This window comes from Stenella coeruleoalba, assembly GCF_951394435.1.
Source record: "Stenella coeruleoalba genome assembly, chromosome: 2".
Taxonomy (NCBI): domain Eukaryota; kingdom Metazoa; phylum Chordata; class Mammalia; order Artiodactyla; family Delphinidae; genus Stenella; species Stenella coeruleoalba.
The window spans coordinates 54,048,303-54,067,803 of record NC_137147.1 but is presented as its reverse complement, the minus strand read 5'-3'; the positions used below and the strand labels follow the sequence as shown (position 1 = coordinate 54,067,803).

At 37.9% G+C, this 19,501-nt stretch overlaps 1 protein-coding gene across 5 annotated transcripts in view; it reads left to right on the top strand.

The window, feature by feature from the left end:
• The first annotated feature begins 1,264 nt into the window (after positions 1 to 1,264).
• Positions 1,265 to 19,501, top strand: part of PRPF39 (pre-mRNA processing factor 39) — a 37,573-nt gene continuing 19,336 nt past the window's right edge. The window contains exons 1-3 of one of the 5 annotated variants that reach the window (XM_079912358.1): positions 1,265 to 1,461; positions 17,576 to 17,922; positions 18,838 to 18,963. In XM_079912358.1, the coding sequence (XP_079768484.1) occupies positions 17,605 to 17,922; positions 18,838 to 18,963 (444 nt within the window). In that variant the 5' untranslated portion in view covers positions 1,265 to 1,461; positions 17,576 to 17,604. Of the gene's footprint in view, positions 1,462 to 17,575; positions 17,923 to 18,837; positions 19,481 to 19,501 lie in introns of those variants that run through there. The other 4 variants (XM_079912360.1, XM_079912362.1, XM_079912359.1 and 1 more) reach the window with 4 other exon arrangements.

Sequence of the window (19,501 nt, the reverse complement as noted above, 5' to 3'; positions counted from 1 at the left end):
TAAAATGTTTAGGTTTTTCTTAAAAGCATGGGGGGAAACCAGTGAAGGTTTTTAAGCAGGACCGTGAAAGCAATAGTACTGGCTTGAAAGGTTAAGATGTAGAAAACCAGATAAAGGGAAACAATGAATCTACAATGAATAAAGCTGAAGAAGCAGGTAGAGTTTTAGAAAATGGCTCTTAGAGGAGATGAGAATCTCAAACATTATTTACTGATGAAGAATTTGAGATTACTTTAGGAAAGTTTGAAAAGAACCAGGAGAGAAGTGAAAGCTGTGGCACTCAGAGCCACTGAATGACAGTGTTTGTGGCAAAGTCTGCATGCCTTCCCAATATATCAGAGACCCTTAACTGCTCCTTCCCATAGTGAACATAAACGTCACTGGGTACACCAGTGAAAAGCATGGCTGCACTGTCAGAGAATTCAAAAAAGTTAGCTTGAAGAGTAGAAGAGGCAATGCAAAGCGAAAGCTGCAACTAGATGCAGTTTGATGTAAGTGAAAGATAAGACTGGTTTTGATATTTGGAAGCAAAGGAGCTGTTGAGGGGATTTATGATTAACAGGTTAATAGACAGAAAACATCATCTTGCAGAGAAATATTTCTGGAAACAGACAGATTCCAGAGGAGGAAATTGCAGCCCAGTTGTGATACTACTGAATCTTGAACAAGCGATTGCCTGGTAAATTGTCGGTGAATTCAGGAGCCTCGAAATATGAACAGGAGAGAGGCCAGATGTGAAAAAAAAAAAAATTTTTTTTTTTTAAACTGAGGATGGGAGTATAGCTGAAGAGTACTGCTAAGATTATCAAAATAATGCAGCCTTCATTTGTCCAGGGAATAATTTTACATATCCCTTTAATAATCAGTTCCTCAAGCCCCTAACTCCACTATTGTTTCACCTTCAGGAAACCTGGGTGGACCCAAAGTCCAAACCATCGTGAGATTTAGGAGTTTAAGGCTGAATTTCTGACCACTTTTAGGTAGAGGCGTGGAGCCTAGGCAGTTGTTTGCCAAAAAATAGTAACAGTATTTTTCCTTGACTGGGCGGGGCGCTGTCTGTGTTTAAAATCAGGGGTGCGGAAGGCCCTGAAGACTCTCCTTCGGATCTGCAAGTCCCCGTAGAGGAGGAAACACTGAATTGGAGCAGCGGCCCCGCCCTCCGTGGCGGCAGGGCGGGGACGGGGCTGGGCAGGGCGAGGCGGGGCGGGGCTGGGCGAGGCGTGGCCGGGCAGGACCGGCCCCCGCCGGATCCCGCGGAGGGCGAGGCCTGCGCGCTGCGCAACCACGTGACTTCCTCGCCTCCGGGGACACGGACGCATGCGCGCCGCACTCTCGAAGAGGCGGCTGTGGCGCTGGTGGCGTCTGCTCCGGTGTTTGTGGGGACAGAGACGGTGGAAGTGCCCTCTTCGGCTCGGTTGGCCCACACTGCGGCTCATGGCATTGAGTGGCATCCATCGTCAGGTCAGCTGGGGCGGGCGCCTTGGAATTGGCCGGAGTGGGTGGTACGCGGGGCAGCAAGGCGCCTGCCTTGTTTCAGGCCGCGCTAGGGCTGCGGCCTCCGACTCCCGCCCTGTTTGAGGCCTGCGTTGGCCTCGGGGCCCAGCTGTCCATCCCTCCTCCTTCCCACCTGTTGGGTGGAGCGGTGCGAGGTTTCTTTTCTTAGACCCCACGTTTGTCTGCCGGTGCTTCAGGACGGGAGGGGAAATGTGGGCCGCCACCTTGATTTAGGAAGAGATTTGGGGGTAAGTCTAAAGCTTTCCCGAGAGTTCGGAATCACTGTGGCTGGGACGGCTGGAAGTGGAAGGGACCTAGAGGATTGGGAGAATATAATACAAATTGTGTTAAACTTTTAGGCGCCTTGTAGGGCGCGTTTCGCGTTCTGACCAGAGCCACACTCTGGGACCCTGAGTCACAGCACCCCAAATATCAGCTAAAGCTTTTGGCAGGATGGGGTAGAAGCAGAAAAACCAAACATTAAAGAATAATGTTTACCTTTTGTAGCCAGAGACCAACACTGATATTTTTCTCGTTCCAAAAATCACATCTTTAAGTTAATTAGTAGTACTGCTCTTAATGTGTTATTAAGTACCATATTATGTACTATATTTATGCCGACTAAAATTTTAGCGTAATATTCATGTTGCCTTTTCTTTGAGGACGTCATGTTATTTGGCAACTGATCCTTGTTCAGAAATACGTAACACTTTTCTTTTTACAGTTGTAAAGGTTGAAACCTAAGAAAGCAGGTTTCATACAGGGAAATATGAAACTCATGTTGGAACTTAAGTGTTTTTGGCTTTGAGAGCTTAAGTGGATTGAAAAAACAAGCAACTACTGTCAGGTGTCCCTCCCCACCCCCCCTTTATAACCTCATTCTAAAATTGCAAAAGTTGGAATTTTCCACTCTTCAGCCTCTGGTAGGGATAAAGTGAATGAAAGGAGTTGTACTAAAGAAGACAAGTTTTTAAGATTGTGAACTCTGGAATAATTAGGGGTTACCAAAGATGGCTAATTAGTAGGTGGTGAGAGATATTTGAAGTGAGAATTGAAAAGCAGAATTTTTTTAGTGTCAGAATATTTGGTAGTCTTTTTACTTGCTTACTTGTAGTTGAATATGGGAAAGATAAAAAGTGTGTGTGGCTTTTTTTCAAGAGAAAGATTAGCAGATACAAATTACTATGTATAAAATAGATAAACAAGGGCCTACTGTATAGCACAGGGAACTGCATTCAATATTTTGTAATAACCTAAAAAAAAGAAGAGAGAGAAAGAACAGAACCTTCTGTGGTATGCTAACAAATAATTCTGCATAAAACATAGGATTTTAATTTTTTTTTTGAAAAGTAGCCAAAGGGGGAAGAAAGTAGTTCCAGCCAAATGGTGTTTTTTTTTTTTTCAAAGACCAAAGATGATAGAAACATTTATGTAAATAAATAAAGCCCAATTTCTGGAACATAGTAAGTGCTTAATACGTGGAAACTTTAAAAAGGTCAATGTGTGAACATTCTGCTCAGCCTCTGAAAACAATTTCCAAAACTAGTGGTTATGATAGCCTCTTTTCTTCTAAACACGTTGAGTCTTCAAATTGGCTTATGTGTGGATGAGGCACAGAGTGACTTCTGGATTGCAAAGCTAGTTGATTGCAGTACTCAAACTCCTGACTTTCATTCCTTAGTGATGACTTAAGATTTTTATGTGTTGCCCTCTTTATGAAAAGAATAATCAGTGGTATGATTTTGAGTACCTCTGTCAGCATAAATGCCTATAGAGAGAGGAAAAAGAAGGTAATAGATCAGACTTCTCATTTTTAATTGAGTATGGGTTATTTAAGTCATTCCTTGAAAGAGCTTTTAAATTTTAAGATGGCATGCTGAATTGTTAGATGTATGTCATAACTGAACTAAAACTTGAACTGTATGAGCTTGATGTAGAACTGTATTTTTTCATGTACTGCATATTCACTTTTAATATATCATGTTTTCTTTTATACTTGTGGACTTTATACCTTTCATATGGTTTTATATAAGAAAGTACAGAGTAGTAAAAGGGCATCGAGTGGCTTAGTGAGTTGAGAAAAGGAGGAAACTTTTGTTATTCTGAGAGAATAGCATGAGCCCAGGCTCAGGCATGGGAATGTGTTGTCCTCTGTAAATGACAGTAAGGAATACTGTAGGATTAATACGTTTGAAAAGTTAAATTGGGACCAGATGTATCATTCAAGTCTTTCAACAAATATTTATGTGCTGTTTTATACTAGACAGTTTTAGGTTCTAGGGACATAGTAGTGAACAAAACCAAGGGCCCTTATCTCACTGAATTTAATATTCTAATAATATTAATTTATCTGTAGCAATAGTGTAGCAATGTTTTTCAAGTTTTTTGACTGCAACCCATAATAGGATGTATGTGTAACATTTCAATCCAATAATCCAATAGTTGAATTCTGTGTGTGTTTCAGCAGTATGCCCTTAACGTGTGCATTGCACTCTGATGTATTTTTTCTACTCTGTATTTTTCCTTTTAAAAAAAATAAGCTGGTTTGAAGCATTCTGAATTATGTTTGAAAAACATTATTCAAGAGGGGAGAGAATAATTATTTATATTGTAACAGTAGCAGTATAAAAGAAGAGGATAGTTAATCTTTATAGCAAGGTATGTGTGATTATTTGTGGATGAGGTTTAGAGAGGTTAAGTAACTTGCTCAAAGTTCCCTAATGAGAAACTGGGCCAGATCTTTAATTCAGTTCTATCAGGCTCTAAAGCCCAAGCACTTTATTATACAACTTTCCAATTGATTTTGAAAATAATAAACTAGGTTTAGGACTCTGGGTGGAGGGTAAGGCCTGTGGTGTTTTTTGTTTATCATACAGTGAATTAAGTGTGTACTAGGCCTGCGTGTGTACTGTATATCTACGTATTTGTAGACCCGGTTCTTACTCTCAGGGAATTTGAGACAAAGGAAGATAGACATTGAATGAGTATCACAAATGTGATGTGTGCTATGGGGGAAAAGGATGCTATGGAAGCATCATTGGGGGAACCTAACTAATTTGGAGGGTATGGGAATACTTTTCTGGAAGGGATGTTTAAATGTGCCCAGATTAATGAGTGGGCTTCAGTTAGGTTGAAGGCTCTGAGTGGGAGTGTGGGGGTGGGGTACAGGGGTGGGAGAGCATTCCAGGTAGACGAAACTGCGTACACTAAGGCCTTGAAGCTGAAATGAGCTGAACTGGAAAACACAACAAAACTAGGTGACTGTGATATGTCAGTAAAGGGCAAGAAGAGAGAGCCTTTCAGGGAGGAAGTCATCATTACTGTTGGATGCTGTGATGAGCAGATCAGAAAGATGAATCAGAACATGTCCAGTTGGATTTATAAACAGGGAGATTGTGATCTTGGGGGAATTTCAGAGTCGTGATAAAGAAGAATTCAAATTTACGAGTAAATGGAGGGTGTAGAAGTAGACAACTTCATTGTCTTCCCGTTGTATTTGGAACAAAATCCAAATCCTTAACATAGCTTATGATTGCCCTTTGGTTGTTTTTAAACTAAATTATAGTATGTATATTATAAATTATTATATAAAAGATGAGAGATATTTTTACATGTTTGAAGGCTAATGGAAGTAATCTAATATACTGAGAGAAACTGATAAGGAGAGAGTCAAGATAATTTAAGAAGCAACATTCTTGAGAAGATGGGTGGGAGAAGTGATCCAAGTCATGAGTTCAGGGTTTGACCTTTTGTAGCAGCAGAGATACTTCATCCATTGTGACCAAGGTAAGGAGGAGGACAAATAATATAGCTCTTATAAGAGTGCTATAATAGAGGTGCAGAACAAATACTTAGAGGGCAAAAGACAAAAAATGGTTATGTATTCCAACTTTTATAGGAGTGCTATAATAGGGGTACAGAACAAATACTTTGAGAGCAAAAGGGAGGGAAGAGTATACAAGAGGTGAGGGAAAAACTCTTAGAGGAAAACATAGGCAGAACAGCACTTTTCAGGATGAATTGCAGCAGTATCTTTTTGGATCTATCTCCTAAAATAAGGAAAATAAAAACAAAAATAAACAATTGGGACCTAATTAAACTTAAAAGCTTTTGCACAGCAAAGGAAACTGTAAATAAAACACAAAGACAGCCCACAGAATGGGAGAAAATATTTGCAAACAATGTGGCCAACAAGGTATTAATCTCCAAAATATACAAACAGCTCATGCAGCTCAATATTAGAAAAACAAACAACCCAGTCAAAAAATGGGCAGAAGATCTTTTCTCCAAAGAAGACATACAGGTAGCCAAAAAGCACGTGAAAAGATGCTCAACATTGCTAATTATTAGAGAAATGCAAATCAAAACTACAGTGAGGTATCACCTCAACACTGATCAGAATGGCCATCATCAAAAAGTCTACAGAAAATAAATGCTGGAGAGGGTGTGGAGAAAAGGGAACTGTCCTACACTGTTGGTGGGAATGTAAATTGGCACAGCCACTATGGAGAGCAGTATGGAGGTGCCTTAAAAAACTATAAATAGAGCTGCCATATGATCCAGCAAAAGCACTCCTGGGCATGTATCTGGAGAAAACCATAATTTGAAAAGATACATGCATCCCAGTGTTCATTGCAGCACTGTTTACAATAGCCAACACATGGAGGTAACCTAAATGTCCATGGACAGACGAATGGTTAAAGAAGATGTTGTACATATCAGTGGAATATTACTCAGCCATAAGAAAGAATGAAACAATGCCATTTGCAGCAACATGCGTAGACCTAGAGATTATCATACTAAGTGAAGTCAGTCAGACAGAGAAAGACAAATATATGATATGTCTTATATATGGAATCTAAAAAATGATACAAATGAACTTATTTACAAAGCAGAAATAGACTCACAGACATAGAAAACAAACTTTTGGTTACCAAAGAGGAAAGGTGGGGGGGAAGGGGTAAATTAGAAGGTTGGGGTTAACATATACACACTACATATGTAAAATAGATAATCAACAGCACCTACTGTACAGCACAGGGAAACTACTCAATACTTTGTGATAACCTATATGGGAAAAGAATCTGAAAAAGAATAGATATATGTATATATAACTAAATCACTTTGCTGTACATCTGAAACTAACATACACGTTGTAAATCAACTATACTCCAATATAAAATAGAAATTAAAAAAAATAATAAAGAATAGAAGAGGTGAGGGGATTGGGAGAATGGTAACATAATAGATTTACTTCGTGGAGGTATAAAGAATTTTAAGAAGGAAATAGGGCATTAATGGAGACCTAGGAGGATAAAGCCTGACCCACCGTTGGTTGTGGCAGCTAGGTCAATATGAGAAATTAGTATTTTCATCAGAGTGATATGGGCTGGACTACGTAGTGTACCAACAAATGGTTATTTTCTTAGGAAAAATACTGCAGTAGAACATGGTTGTTCATGATTAATTCTTTCATATGGCCTTTAAAAATTATTTCTAATAGAAATGTTACTTATTCTTACATATTTCTCTTTTAGCCAATAACTTTGTAAGTCTAATACTTCTAATAATTTGCCTGTAGATTCATCATTATTTCTTAAGGAGAAAATTCTAGAATATTTTCTTTTAAACATAGGTCAAAGCTGTGCTTAACTTTATGGTTTATGCTACATACTGAATTTTGAAAATATAACCCAAAGGAAATTGCTTTTTACAAATAGGCATTTACATGAGGGAGTTTACTGTGATATACTTAGTAAAGCCAAATCTTAGAAAGAACTCAAGTCAAATTGAGGAATATTTAAGCAAATCCAGCCATACTGCCCTTCTTGCTGATCTATTTTTCTGTGAACATGCCAGGCAAGGCATTTACTTATCTCAGTACTTGCTCTTTCTGCTGCCTGTCATTTTCTTCCTCCAGACAGCTGCATGACTGGCTTTCTTACTACCTCATCCTCTCTTTTATTTTGTTCTTAGCACTTGGTACCACATACATATTAGAAATATAGTTAGATTAAAAAAAGTATCTCCCCACTGGAACGTCAGCTCCTTGGGAGCAGGAACTCTGTTTCGTTCACAGCTAAATTTCCAGTGCTTAGAATAGTAGTGTCCGACACACAGAATTAGCTCATTAAATATCTGTTGAATGAATATTATTACACTAGGATATGATATTGGTTAGAGATTTTTAAAAATACTAAATAAAAGGGGTTCAGCATAGAGTAATTTGTATACCTAAATTCAGTAAAATAAATGAAAAATATAAATCAGATAAAGTAAAAAAGAAATAAAATAGTATAAACCCAAAAGGACAAAGAACAGAAGAGGAGGTATCAACAGATGAGAATTCACGTTTTGGAAGAAAGCAGATGGACCAGTTTTAACTGATTAACTTAGGTTTTCACTTTTTTGCGTTCAGCTCGGTGCCTGCAGAGAGGGAAGTTAATAAGAAACAAGATGGATATTCCCACAAAATCCCAGAAAGGCTCAGGAATTTCAGGTTCCAAGGGCCTCTGAAGATAGGAGTGCTGAATGCAACTAAAAATTGTAAGATTTGTTAAAAGTCTAGAGTAGTTTAGACCCTAGATTTTCCTTCTCCATCTAGTATAGCCAGCAAAAAACTGGATGTTCGTTATTTGAAGAGGGCAAAAGCAGAGAAGTTAGCACAGCTGTTGGGAGGTGGGGCAGGGGTGAAGGGTCTTAGCGAAAATGGGAAGTTGAATGAAAGTTTATATATTGAATGGTGAAATCACCAGCCCTGTTTGTCTTCTTTGCTCCCAGAATGCTTGTTGCCTTACTTAAGTTGAAACATTCTTCTTTGGGAAAACTTAACCCAAGGGAAATAATGTAGAGCACTGACATTTAGTGGGTTCCGCCCTCAGAGAATGCCATCATTGGGCATTCCCAGTCGTTAGGACTCTGCACTTTCACTGCTAAGGTCATGGGTTTCATACCTGGTCGGGGAGCTAAGATCCTGCAAGCTGCATGATGTGGCCAAAAAAAAAAAAAAAAAGAATGCCATCCTGCACTGAGGCCCACCAGTTGCCAAGCTTTATCCAGCCTCTAATATGTTTTGTAACGCCTCACACTTATTCTTGAACAGAAGTTTGAAAATCACTGTACTTGAGAGACCAAAATAAATAGTCAGAAGACGCTCAGAAGAGACAGATAGTGCTGAGAACAGAAGAAAATTTAAAGTAAATTATAGAGAGATAGCAGGAGATACGGCAGTGAAAAAGGAATATTGATTACTCAGAGAATAAAAAATGGAAGTTAAAAATTTGACATACAGGGCTTCCCTGGTGGCGCAGTGGTTGAGAGTCCGCCTGCCGATACAGGGGACACGGGTTTGTGCCCCAGTCCGGGAAGATCCCACATGCCACGGAGCGGCTGGGTCCACGAGCCATGGCCGCTGAGCCTGCGCATCCGGAGCCTGTGCTCCGCAAGGGGAGAGGCCACAACAGTGAGAGGCCCGCATACCGCGAAAAAAAAAAAAAATTTGACTCACATTAAAAATCCAGTAAAAGAGTTTTGGCAGAGTAGAATGAATCAAAGAGTTAGAAGAAAAATGTGGGGAAAGGTAAGAAAAGTAGAGGATCAATCCGGGAGGTCTAACACCTGAGCAGTGTGAATTCAACAAAGAGAAAATCAGTAGGAGGAAATTATCAAATAAATAATAGATACAGAACATAAGAACTGAATGATGTAAATAGATTAAAATAGGCCTTCCAAATGAATGCCTTGCAGAACGAATGGAAAGGACTCACCTTAGGGCACATCATTATGCAATTTCAGAACACCTGGGATAAACAGAAACTAAAAGCTTCTGTGGAGGAAAAAAAGGTTACATATCGAGGATAAGAAGTAAAAAGACATCATATGTTCTCAACAGCAACGTCAGATGCTAGGAAACAATGAATAAATTCCTTCAAAACTTTTAAGAAAAAATTATTTTCATTCTAGAATTTTAAACTCACAATCTGTCATTCAGTTATGAGGATTTTAGAATTGGAAAGTCTTTTTTTCACCCTACATACCCTTTTTCAGAGTTACAGAAAGGATTCTCTACAAAAGGGAGTAAATCAGCAAAGAAAAAGATTTTATTATAAATGAGATTCAACCAAGGGGACAAGTGAAGGGAATTCCTTGGATCAAAATGAAGAGACAGGGCTTCCCTGGTGGCGCAGTGGTTGAGAGTCCGCCTGCCGATGCAGGGGACGCGGGTTTGAGCCCTGGTCTGGGAAGATCCCACATGCCGCGGAGCTGCTGGGCCCGTGAGCCATGGCCGCTGAGCCTGCGCGTCCGGAGCCTGTGCTCCGCAACGGGAGAGGCCACAGCAGTGAGAGGCCCGCGTACCGCAAAAAAACACAAACAAACAAACAAAAAAAAAATGAAGAGACAAACCTAGACAGGACAAGCCAGTCTAAACTGTTGCAGAAGGTTAGATGGTTTCAGAAAGGATGGCTCCAGAAGGGAAAATAGAATTGATAAGTATGAATGACAGTTGCTTTTGAAGGACCTTTATAAGACCTCAAGGATGTGGGGTCATTTTTCAAAGGCAATGAAACATATGAAAATGAGGAAATATTTAAAGAAAGAGAAGCAAGGAAATGTAATTATAGTTTACAAGATAGCTTGAAAAAAATGTTTACATGGTCATAATAATATAAACTTGAATATTGATTCAAGCCCAACCTGATAGAACTGTATTGGGAGCACATGAGAGGAAAGCTGTGCATGTATGTTTGGTATAATAACTAAACCCATATCTTCTCTAATAGCAAAAAAGATCTAAAATGGAAAAGTCAAGAAATAAAATAATGCCCTCAGATAAACGCTGTGTTGATTACCAGTTTTTTGAAGTTAAAGTCAACAGATTTTTTTCTTCCTCCTCTTAAAACCTCTGCAAAACAAATTCTAAATGCATTGTAAAGTTCACTTTTATTTTCGTTATTAATTTTAAAGTATAACACCTTAAGTTTGGATAACAATTTCCAGGGAATTAATTGTTCACAGTGGTATCTTCATTTATGTGAATTTATAGTTTTTAAGACTTTCACATGCTTTTATGTCATCCGAAGTTTTCAACAGCCTTGTGAAGCAGATAATACAAGTATTACTAGTCTTATTTGGAAGTGAGAAAAGTAAGACTGACCTAGAATCTCATGCTATTAAGGGAGAGAAGTAGGACTCACCCTCCTCTACCTCTTTGTTCTTTCTAATATTTACCACACTGTACTTTGTCTTATGGTGAAAGAAAGATCTGGAAATTCTAATTCCTAGTCTCTTGTATTTTGCCTTTTCTAATTTAGTTATAGCTTAGCTGTCGTTTTCCTTTAAAAAAAAAAGCTTTATTGTGGTAAAAACACATAAAATTTACCATAATTTTTTTTTTTTTGCCATGCTGCACAGCGTGTAGGATCTTAGTTGTGTGTCTCCCCACACACACCAGGGATCAAACCTGTGCCCCCTCCAGTGGAAGTGCAGCATCTTAACCACTGGATCGCCAGGGGAGTCCCTTCTTAACTAACTATTTTTAAGCGTACAGTTCAGTAGTGTTGCATATATTAACGTGGTTTAACAGATTTCCAGAACTTTTTCATCTTACAAATCTGAAACTATACCCATTAAAACAACTCTTTTCCCCCTCTCTCTACTCCTTCATAACCACCATTTAGCTTTCTCTTTCTATGAATTGGACGACTCTAGGTAGAATCATGTAGTACTTGTCTTTTTTTGCGACTGGTTTATTTCACTTAGCATAATGTCCTCAAGGTTCATCCATGACAAGATTTCCTTCATTTTAAAGACTGATGATATTCCATTGTATGTATATATCACATTTTATTTACTTCTTCATCTGTTGGTGGACATTTGGGTTGCTCCTTTGGTGGTTGTGGATAGTGCGGCTATGAACATGGGTATACAGATAGCTAGCTCTTTGAAACCTGGCTTTCAGTTAGTTTGGATATATACTCAAGTGGGATTTTTGTTTTTAATATTTATTTATTTTGGCTGTGCTGGGTTTTAGTTGCAGCGCGTGGGATCTTCATGGCTGTGTGTGGGATCTTCATTGAGGCTTGTGGGATCTTTTAGTTGTGACATGCAGGATGTAGTTCCCTGACCAGGGATTGAACCTGGGCCCCCTGCATTGGGAGCGTGGAGTCTTAACCACTGGACAGACCACCAGGGAAGTCCCTGGGATTTTTGGATTATATGGTAGCTCTATTTTTAATATTTTGAGGAAACTCCATTTGGTTTTCTGTGCCATTTTACAATCCCACAGTTAGCGTACAAAGGTTCCAATTTCACCTCATCCTTGACAAAACTTGTTATTTTCTGGGGTTTTTTGATAGTAGCCATCCTAATTGGTATTGATGTGATATCTCATTGTGAATTTGATTTGTATTTCTGTGATAATTAGTGATGTTGAGCATCTTTTCATGTGCTTGGTGGCCATTTGTTTATCATCTTTCGAGAAATGTCTAAGTCGTTTTTTTATTTTTTAATTGAGTGTTGTTCAGTTATGGGAGTTCTTTATGTATTCTATATATTAACTACTAATCAGACATAAGATTTGCAAATATTTCCTCCTCTTCTGCTATTTGCCTTTTAACTGTGTTGATTGTGTCCTTTGATGCATGAAAGTTTTAGTTTGATGTAGCCCCATTTGTCTATTTTTGCTTTTTTTGCCTGTGCTTTTGGTATCATAGCCAAGAAATCATTGTCAAGTCCAATATCATGAAGCTTTTCCCATATGTTTTCTTCTAGGAGTTTTATAGTTTTAGGGTTTACGTTTAGGTTTTTAATCCATTTTGGGTTAACTTTTGTGTATGCCGTAAGATAAGGATTCAGCTTCATTCTTTTGCATGTGAATATCCAGTTTTCCTAGCACCATTTGTTAAAGAGACTGTCCTTTCTCCATTGAGTGATCTTGGGACCCTTGTCCAACATTTATTTCTGGGCTTTCTGTTCTATTCTATTGGTCTGTTTGTCTTTATGCCAATACCACACTGTTGTCTTCTTCCTTTTGATAGTTGTTTTTTTACCCCTTTGCCATTTTATATTGCTAGTTGGAAGTTATTGGTTGTTGTTAAGAGTAAACTGGTACTAGTAATTGCCACATTATGAAGTATATGTTAGAATAACTTATTAAAAATAACTTTAGTGTATTTTTCTTTTGGCCATGTGATTTTTTTAAGTAATCAGAAAAATGATCTCCCTAGGGGTAAGGCTGGCGTTAGCTCTTTTTTTTTTTTTTTTTTTTTTGCGGTATGCGGGCCTTTCACTGTTGTGGCCTCTCCCGTTGTGGAGCACAGGCTCCGGATGCGCAGTTTCAGCGGCCGTGGCTCACGGGCCCAGCCGCTCCGCGGCATGTGGGATCTTCCTGGACCGGGGCACGAACCCATGTCCCCTGCATCAGCAGGCGGACTCTCAACCACTGCGCCACCGGGGAAGCTCCTTAACTCTTTTTATAACACTGTAATCGCAGGGTGTGGAGTAATTGATCATTTCTGAAGATGCAGGGGTGTGGTAAATTTGCTGATTCCAGAAGAAACCCTTATGTCCCACTTAAGTATGCAGTTAGAATAGAACAGGTAGTAAATGAATCAGAATGTAACAACTTTCCGTTTGTTTTTTTGACAGTATGCTTTGAAATAAAAAGATACAAAATAATGACTAATTTGTATCTGGAAGATTAGTCTTCAAATGTGTCTTTCCTTTAAAGGAGGGGGCAGAAGAGACCAAAATAAGTTGAAAAGCTTCTGCGCCTTTTCCTAGGGTCTCAACTGGTAAACCCGGAAAAGTTTATGACAATAATCAGTCATTCAAGTAGAAGGGAACTATTTTTTCTGGTAGTCTAATGTTGATACTTTGGGATTGTCCTTTATTTGGTTGGTTGGTTGTCCTTTAAACAACCAACTAGATTTGGTTGTTTTATTTCTTCTCAGATTCCTCTTGCTTTCCACGCTGCTTACTTTCATTTCACTTCCCCAATGCAGACCCTCTTCATTCTGGTCAGTCTTATTTCCTTCTTGGCTTGGAACCAGTCCTAATTTCCATCTTCTTGTCTACTGTTAATAAGAAGGGTTGTTCTGTCAAGTCAAGTGGGCTATTCGCTATTTTGGAATAATTTATCATTATTTCTCTATTGTTCCAAAATCTGTAGTTTTTCAAAGTGAAGACCAAATTCTATATTTCATGAAGGTTTGCTAGATGCCTATAATGTTCAATTGATTTTTCTAAACTTTGACTTTGTTTCGTTTGAAATTTTGTCTCTCTAATTGTTTTGCATGTTTTTTTAATCGCTCTCCAACTACTAATAGTTAATAAGCCTTAGAGTGAGGACCTTATCTTATACCTATGTATTCTCTATAAGGAATGTAGTAAAGTGCTGGATATGCATCAAGTATTGAAAACTTTTTTTTGTCCCCACCTGACCTTCCCCCCCTTTCCTTCTTCTCCTTTCCCTCTTCTTCTTCTCCTTTTTAAAAAATATTCCTTAGATTTACCTGGTTATAACTAATTCTTCCAGTGGCATTCAGCCTCAAAGTTCACTTCATTTAACATTTTAAATTTATCCTTTCTTGGGAAAAAATTTGCTTCATACTGCATTTTGAAATAGTGGACATATTTTAAAATCTGGATATAAAAATCTACATGACAATTTAAAAGATGCCTTCCATACACACAGAAAAAACCTAAAACTAGTAGGAAGACAAACTCAAAAATGTTTTACAATGTGTGTCATTTTCTAGTTTACAGAGAGCTTTTGCAAACCATTCATAAAAAATGCAGTAGAAAGTATAGACAGGGCTTCCCTGGTGGTGCAGTGGTTAAGAGTCGCCTGCCAATTCAGGGGACACGGGTTGAAGCCCAGGTCCAGGAAGATCCCACATGCTGCGGAGCAACTAAGCCCGTGTGCCACAACTACTGAGCCTGCGCTCTAGAGCCCACGAGCTACAACTACTGAAGCCTGCACACCTAGAGCCCGTGATCCGCCACAAGAGAAGCCACCGCAGTGAGAAGCCCACGCACCACAACGAAGAGTAGCCCCCACTCGCCGCAACTAGAGAAAGCCCACGTGCAGCAACAAAGACCCAACTCATCCAAAAATAGATAAATAAACAAATAAGTAAATAAATTAAAAAAAGAAAATATAGACAAAGGATGTGAAATAGTGTTTAAGGGGAAAAAGGAAATAGAAATTCAACATACTTGTAGTATGTAGTACTCTCTTTTTTCCTTTTTTTAATCAGATGAGCAAAAATTGTTTCATGATACCTAGTGCTGACAAGAGGAGATGGAAAAATGGACATTCTCATGTCCATGTCTCATTAGTGGGTTAGTTAGGAATGCATTTTTCTGCAAGTAATAGAAAAACTCATCTATTGATACTAGTTTAAGCAAATAGGGACTTACTTTCTTACACAGCTGGCATTGTGTTATTAGCAGCTTGATGTCAGGGCTGGCATTTCTTAATTTTCTTGGCCAGTTCTTTTGACTGCTTTGTGAATACAAGTTGTTTCAGATATGTTCACGTTCAAAGTAAGAAGAAAGTGGTAGAGCCTACACTATTTGCTGACTGTCCCTTTTATCAGAAAAGCAAAATTGTTCCCAGAGCTCTGCAGCAGATGAGCTTTTCAGACTCATAATCCTTACATGGGGTTAGGTATATTGCTGCTCTGAACCAAAACAATGTTTTATTAGGAAGATGGTGAGAGAAGATGGTGAGAGGGAATGTTGGATAGTCAGCTAAAATTGTCTTGTCACACGGCTGGTGCAACTTTTTTAAAGATAAGTTGTAAGCATATTCCCAAATTTAATATACACAGATCTTTGATGCAACAGTTCCATTGTTCAGTTTACCCATGAATAAGTTTCTGTTCCTCTGAATCATTCAGAGAACATGGTAGAAGTACAACTTTCTGGGCCTGAGCCTAGAACTCAGAATCATTGGCGTTGGGGCCAATGAATATGTATTTAAAAAAAAAATAGCTTACTAGGTGACTATTATGTGGAGCTAGGTTGTGTAGACTATAGAGAAACCCAGATTTTTAAAGTAGGCATAAAATTGCAAAAAAAAAAAAAATTTGTATCCAGCCAACCACTGGCATGTCATATCTGGAGCTCGTTTTTCTTAAAAACAAAACAAATGAAACAAAATACCTCTTTTTTTTTTTTTTTTTAACTTCAGTTAAATAATTGCAGATAAGCCAACAGAAGAAAACGTCAGCCCAGTTATATGGGGAGAACAGCCATTAACACCAATTAATATTGTTAGTGTATTTTATTTGATATAAATCCTTACAGATCTGTGTGTAGCATGCATATAATATATATGTAGTGGTTATCTTTCTATATCAAGACAGGTGCACATATTTCCTTTTAAATTATTATTCCATTGTACAAACATGCCACCTACTAAAGCAGTGTTCTTAATACTACCCTCTTTTTTCGCTATAATAGTGTTCTAGTGAATGCTTTTTAAATAAATAAATGTTTTTTATCTGATTATTTACATAACATAAAATATGCACAATTGCCATTTGGTATATTTTGTGCGACTGTCCTCCAGAAATATCTTTTTCCTTGTTGCCAATTTGATATCTCATTGTTTTAATTTACATCTTTATTAGTAAAGATTCAGTCCTTTCATATGTTTATTGGCCACTTGCATTTCTTTCTTTGAATTCCTTTAGTCTTAATCCTTTTTTACATTATATTATGCAATATTAACTGTATTCTGAGTATATTTTAGGAGTAAATCAATTTTATGGTCTGTTTAGTTTTGAGAATAATCCCTAATTTAAAAAGAAGACATGCTCTATAATTTAATGATTCAGTTTCCATTTAAACTGTTAGTGGAAGAGATGAAGTGAATTGTGAAAATATATTGTAGTATTACCTTACAGGATAAAAGAATAATTCCTTATTATTTTATGGCCTTAACCATAAGATGACTTAATTTAAAAGATTTTATGAAGTAACTATCCAGATGATAAAACTTTCATAAATTTTTTTTTATGATTTTTTTAAAAAATTTATTTATTTTTGGCTGTGTTGGGTCTTCGTTTCTGTGCGTGGGCTTTCTCTAGTTGCGGCGAGCGGGGGCCACTCTTCATCGCGGTGCGGGCCTCTCACTGTCGCGGCCTCTTGTTGCGGAGCACAAGCTCCAGATGCGCAGGCTCAGTAGTTGTGGCACACAGGACTAGTTGCTCCGTGGCATGTGGGATCTTCCCAGACCAGGGCTCGAACCCGTGTCCCCTGCACTGGCAGGCAGATTCTCAACCACTGCGCCACCACGGAAGCCCTATGGTTTTTTATCTTTTGACTGCGTGGCTTGTGGGACCTAAGTTCTCTGACCAGGGATCGAACCCGGGGCCCCAGAAATGAGAGCACAAGAGTCCGAATCACTGGACTGCCAGGGAATTCCCTTATAACTATGTTTTTATTTTTTTATTATTTCTTCTATAACTATGTTTTTAATAACACTTACTTTAAAAATCACTCTTTAGTTTTAAAACCTTAATGTGTATCTTCTATAATAAAATCAAACCTAGCTGCTAGGATTTAAAATTTATAGATATATTTCAACAGTATAACCTTCTTAAAAATCTATCCTGAACTAAGTTATGAATTTCCCTCTGAAACATTTATATCCATGACCAGAATTTGTTTTGTTAGCTAAAGCCTCCAGAACAGATATTAAAGATATTGCTGTTTTTCAGGATTGGTAGCAAGATAGCATTCAGATATTAAAATTTAGATTCTTAGCTAGCTAAGGAGCACTGAATTCTAGATATGATTGCTTCTTTAGGGAGCAGGCTCAATACTCACTGTTTTATAGATGAAGGAGCTAGTTTTTGCTCAGTCAACAATAAACTGGCAGAAGTTTGGAAAATTTGTTACAGAATTTAATTTGTAATATAAAAAATAATAAACCTTCTGATTATGACTTACAGGAGAGCTCAAGAATCAAATTAATATATTCCTTTAATAGCTAACTTGGGCTTTTAAAAGGTGGTTTTGATGATGCCAAATAAACATTTGGAAGATGTTTCTCTTTATGTTTCCACAGATCATTAACTGAAGAAAAAATAAACAGCCATGCAAAATTCTCACATGGATGAGTACAGAAATTCCAATAATGGCAGCACAGGCAACAGTTCAGAGGTAGTGGTAGATCAGTCTACTGATTTCAGTACTGAGATTATGAATGTTACAGAAATGGAACAGTCACCTGATGGATCTCCTAATGTGAATACAACTACGGAAGAAAATGAAATAGCAAATACTGTGGACCTTCCAGTGACAGAAACAGAAGCAAATTTCCCTCCAGAATATGAAAAGTTTTGGAAAACTGTAGAAAGTAATCCTCAGGATTTTACAGGCTGGGTATATTTGCTTCAGTATGTAGAACAGGAGGTTAGTAACTATTTAAATGGGATTAGAGGGGACAGAAAAATCAAGTAATATCAGACTAGGCCTTATTGTTTTGTAATTAAAGTTGCCTCTTTTATAATTTTCAGATTAAGTTGAAGAACATTTTAGATAATATTTTTTTAGCTTCAAAAATAACTTTCATAGCATTTGTACATTATGGAAAGTATTAGAATCAAAGTCTAATGTTTGTAATAATTGGTGTGTGTATGTATGTGTGTATAAAATTGCTGAAATATAAAAAAATTACTTTGCTGTTTGACAGAATTAGTTCCTTCTGTTTCAAAGGATAAGATTGCATTGTAGGAAAAAGGGCTGCTGTGTGTGTGGTTTTTAAGCCTGCCGTTTATTTTGAGATAATAACAGGCATACCTCGTCTTATTGCGCTTCACTTTATTGAGCTGCACAGATACTGCGTTTTTTACAAATTGAAGGTTTGTGGCAATCCTGCGTCGAGCAAGTCTGTTGATGCCATTTTTCCAACAATATTTGCTCATTTCCTGTCTCTGTCACATTTTTGGTATTTCTTGCAGTATTTCAAACTTTTTCATTATTATGTTATGGTCATCTGTGATCAGTGGTATTTGATGTTACTATTGTAATTATTTTGGCATTTTTTAGCAATAAAGTCTTTTTAAATTAAGGTATGTACATTGTTGTTTTAGACATAATGCTATTGCACACTTAATAGACTACAGTATAGTGTAAACAGAATTTTTGTGTGCACTTGGAAACCAGAAAATTTATGTGACCTGCTTTATTGCGATAATACGCTTTATTACAGTGGTCTGGAACTTAACCCGCAATATCTCTGAGGTATGCCTGTACATTTGAAAGGAATAATAGTTTTTGTGACAAAAATTTCCAAGATGTTTAAACACCTTGTTTTATTTTCATCAGAATCACTTGATGGCTGCCAGGAAAGCGTTTGACAAATTTTTCATACACTATCCGTATTGCTATGGTTATTGGAAAAAGTATGCAGACCTCGAAAAGCGGCATGACAACATTAAACAATCAGATGAGGTGCGTACATTACTGAATAAAGTTATCTCCATTAGGTACTGTAAGCCAAATAATAACAAAACAGAGACTTTTTTTGGCTGGCAGTACCTACGATATATGGTCAAACAATTTTATAGGGTATTTTATTTGCATTTGTCACTCTTGTGGCATTTGTAGCTAATATTTTCTCTCTTTGTTGGCAGGTGCGTTAAACCTCTACAGTTTGTCAAGCTTTGCAGTGCAAGCCTCTGTATTACACTGCAGCTTAACAAGTAGGGCAGGGCTTTTCTCTCACTTACATTTATTTCTCATTTTCCAAACAATATAGTTGGTTTGCTAGTCACATTTGCTACGTCTTATTGCATTTTTGGTCAGACGCTGTCATTGATGCTCTAATGGGTCTGTGCCCTATGGTCTGTAACCCAAAGCCTGCCCACACAACCCGGTCAGAATGCAGGGACTGCTGCGCTTTGAAGATCAAGACTCTGCACGTGGGGATCAGAACATTGCCATGTTCTATCCAACCTCCACCCAAATGGTAATGGTAGATTATTTAAAC